This window comes from Chiloscyllium punctatum, chromosome 21 (assembly GCF_047496795.1).
Source record: "Chiloscyllium punctatum isolate Juve2018m chromosome 21, sChiPun1.3, whole genome shotgun sequence".
Classification (NCBI taxonomy): domain Eukaryota; kingdom Metazoa; phylum Chordata; class Chondrichthyes; order Orectolobiformes; family Hemiscylliidae; genus Chiloscyllium; species Chiloscyllium punctatum.
Window position 1 is genome coordinate 8,335,633 of NC_092759.1, and position 2,336 is coordinate 8,337,968.

At 35.3% G+C, this 2,336-nt stretch overlaps 1 protein-coding gene across 1 annotated transcript; it reads right to left on the bottom strand.

The window, feature by feature from the left end:
- Positions 1–485: 485 nt before the first annotated feature.
- On the bottom strand, positions 486–1,427 carry LOC140492441 (probable G-protein coupled receptor 139). Its single transcript, XM_072591330.1, has one exon. It carries the CDS (start codon positions 1,425–1,427, stop codon positions 486–488), a length of 942 nt encoding a protein of 313 aa, XP_072447431.1.
- Positions 1,428–2,336: the final 909 nt, after the last annotated feature.

Consider the following 2,336-nt stretch of genomic DNA (forward strand, 5'->3'; position numbering starts at 1 on the left):
GAGCTTGGTTTATCAATGCCCATTCTGCAATTTGTAAACACTTTGTTTCTCTCATTGCTGCTAAACTGATGCATACGTGCATTTTTGTCTGAACTTGACAGATTACAAATTTCAACATCATACAAATATCTTCGCTAAAAGCGTCATATAGATGTTCCAATTATAATTAATAATTGTCTGTGGGAACTAAGTCTTTCCTTCCATGATACCTTCTGTTTTGAAGTTTTGCAAAGAGATTTTCCCACAGAATCCGTCGATGCACAGTGATGATGACTTGTTCAGGTCTATTGTTTCATTAATGTGCACCATATAATTGTTTGTTTGCATTGGTTATGTCATTGTGTTATTCTATACTCACTTTAATTTCAAAAGAATACTGGTTCACAAACTTGTTTTTCAAATGATTTTCAGTAACAACTGAAAGAAAGTTCCTTGCAGAAATTTTAATCAGAGGGCAATGCTAAACTCAAAATGCATTAATGTCATTAGTTTTTAATACATTTTCCATTCAGCGTAATTAGGAATGTTATACCGTGCTTCAGCTCTGCTCGGAATTTCTTTTGTGTTATTCCATAAATGCATGTGTTTGTTGATGAACTGAGTAATTGCAGCATAACTCCAACCTGCTGAACTATGTAAACGCGTCCATCAAAATATTTGCTTTGATATTGACAATTTACCAGTTGCCACGTCATTGAGTGCACAACAGTTGTCATCCATAACAGTATGAAGTTGGCTGATAGAGCGAACAACAAAATCATGGAATTTCGCCGATTCTCCATCTCTGGATCATTATGATTCTTGCTTGTACTTCGCAGTGCCTTGCGTACTTTACTTGTTGCAATAATATGCTTAATGGTTAACACATTAAAGACTAATATCATACATATCGGTAATAAAGGGTTAACAATACTTTCGATGCATTCATATGCCTTCCAGAAAAATGAAGTCGCGTAATCTGGTTTTCCAGTGCAGAACCAGGGAATATTCTTGATCACAATCACTGGCTGGTATAAAAAGAATATAGGAATGCTACGCAAACAACTTCCCATGAAAATGACTGATAGAATCACAGTTACTGTTCTCTTTCGACAGTATTTCTGCTTAAAATTTGAATAGCAAATAGCTGCACATCGATCGAATGTAAACGCAACAGTAAACCACACTGAACAATCAATTGACACATTATAGAGAGCATGTCTGAGTGAGCAAACAGGGGTTAGCAGCAAGAAAGAAACTGGAAAATACATGTGATTTAAACGATGCATAAGCACATCAGTCACTGTCACAGCGAGATCAGCTGCTGCCATGGCTAAGAGATAGTAAGTGATGCATTCAGAGAGACCACACTTCCCCCGGGCTAGAATCACGATTGCCACAATGTTAACTGTTAAAACAGGATTCCGAATATATGTTAATATCACCATAATGGTTTTCGTTATGAACATATCAATGATGTGTCTGATTTCAATTCCATAAGAATTCGATGCTTATGTGTACTTTCACTCACGTATGAATAGTACTCATCTAAACAGATTTCATCCATTGTGATGACATAATCAATCCCAATAAAGTTGTGGATGCTATACTGAATAAATTACATTAAAACGCAAGAAGGATAATCCTACTGGAGAATTAGAGGAAGGAAATAAGATGGTTCATGCATTTTCTTAATGAATTCACAAACTTTACAAAGAACTGTAAATTAAAATATACATTGAATTGTCCTAATCCTGTGAACCAGCCTAACTGACTGAATAAATAAAATGGCACACATTTCCTGGACCGTTAAAGCAGAGAAATGATTGAAACCTGTAATTAATTAACAATAATGAAATTTCAATTTATACATAAAAAGACTCATTGAAATGGGACCATGTAAAATAGTGAATGCACAAAATGTTAAACAATTTGCAGAATTTGGAGAATAATATTTTGGAAAGAAGTGGCAGAGACACTTTTGGATGAGTATTATTTACAATTTGCTGGAACCTGGTAATTGTAAAATAGTTATGATTTAATAACAAATATTTACATGGTACAAGCTGTCAGGTGCTCCCATGACCAGACAATGGAAGAAGGTCTCAAAGTCACCTGCACTCTGTCCACCTACACTCAGGAACCCAAGTAAGGTCTTCTTCAGCAGAATTGCAGCTTGATCTGTTGACTTCAGTTGGCTTTTTTTTGGTATTTCAAATCCCTTTATCTCTGTTCCTGTGTAGCTCCATCTGTTGCTCTCTCTCTGTCTAGATTCCACAGTGAACCTATGCATTATTTTTAGAGAGTTACTAATTCTAACTTACATGAAGAAAATTGTCAAAATAAAAGCAAAGAGC

Excerpts from the sequence above, each read along its gene's own strand:
- LOC140492441 (XM_072591330.1), bottom strand. The coding sequence starts at position 1,427 with ATGGTGATATTAACATATATTCGGAATCCTGTTTTAACAGTTAACATT.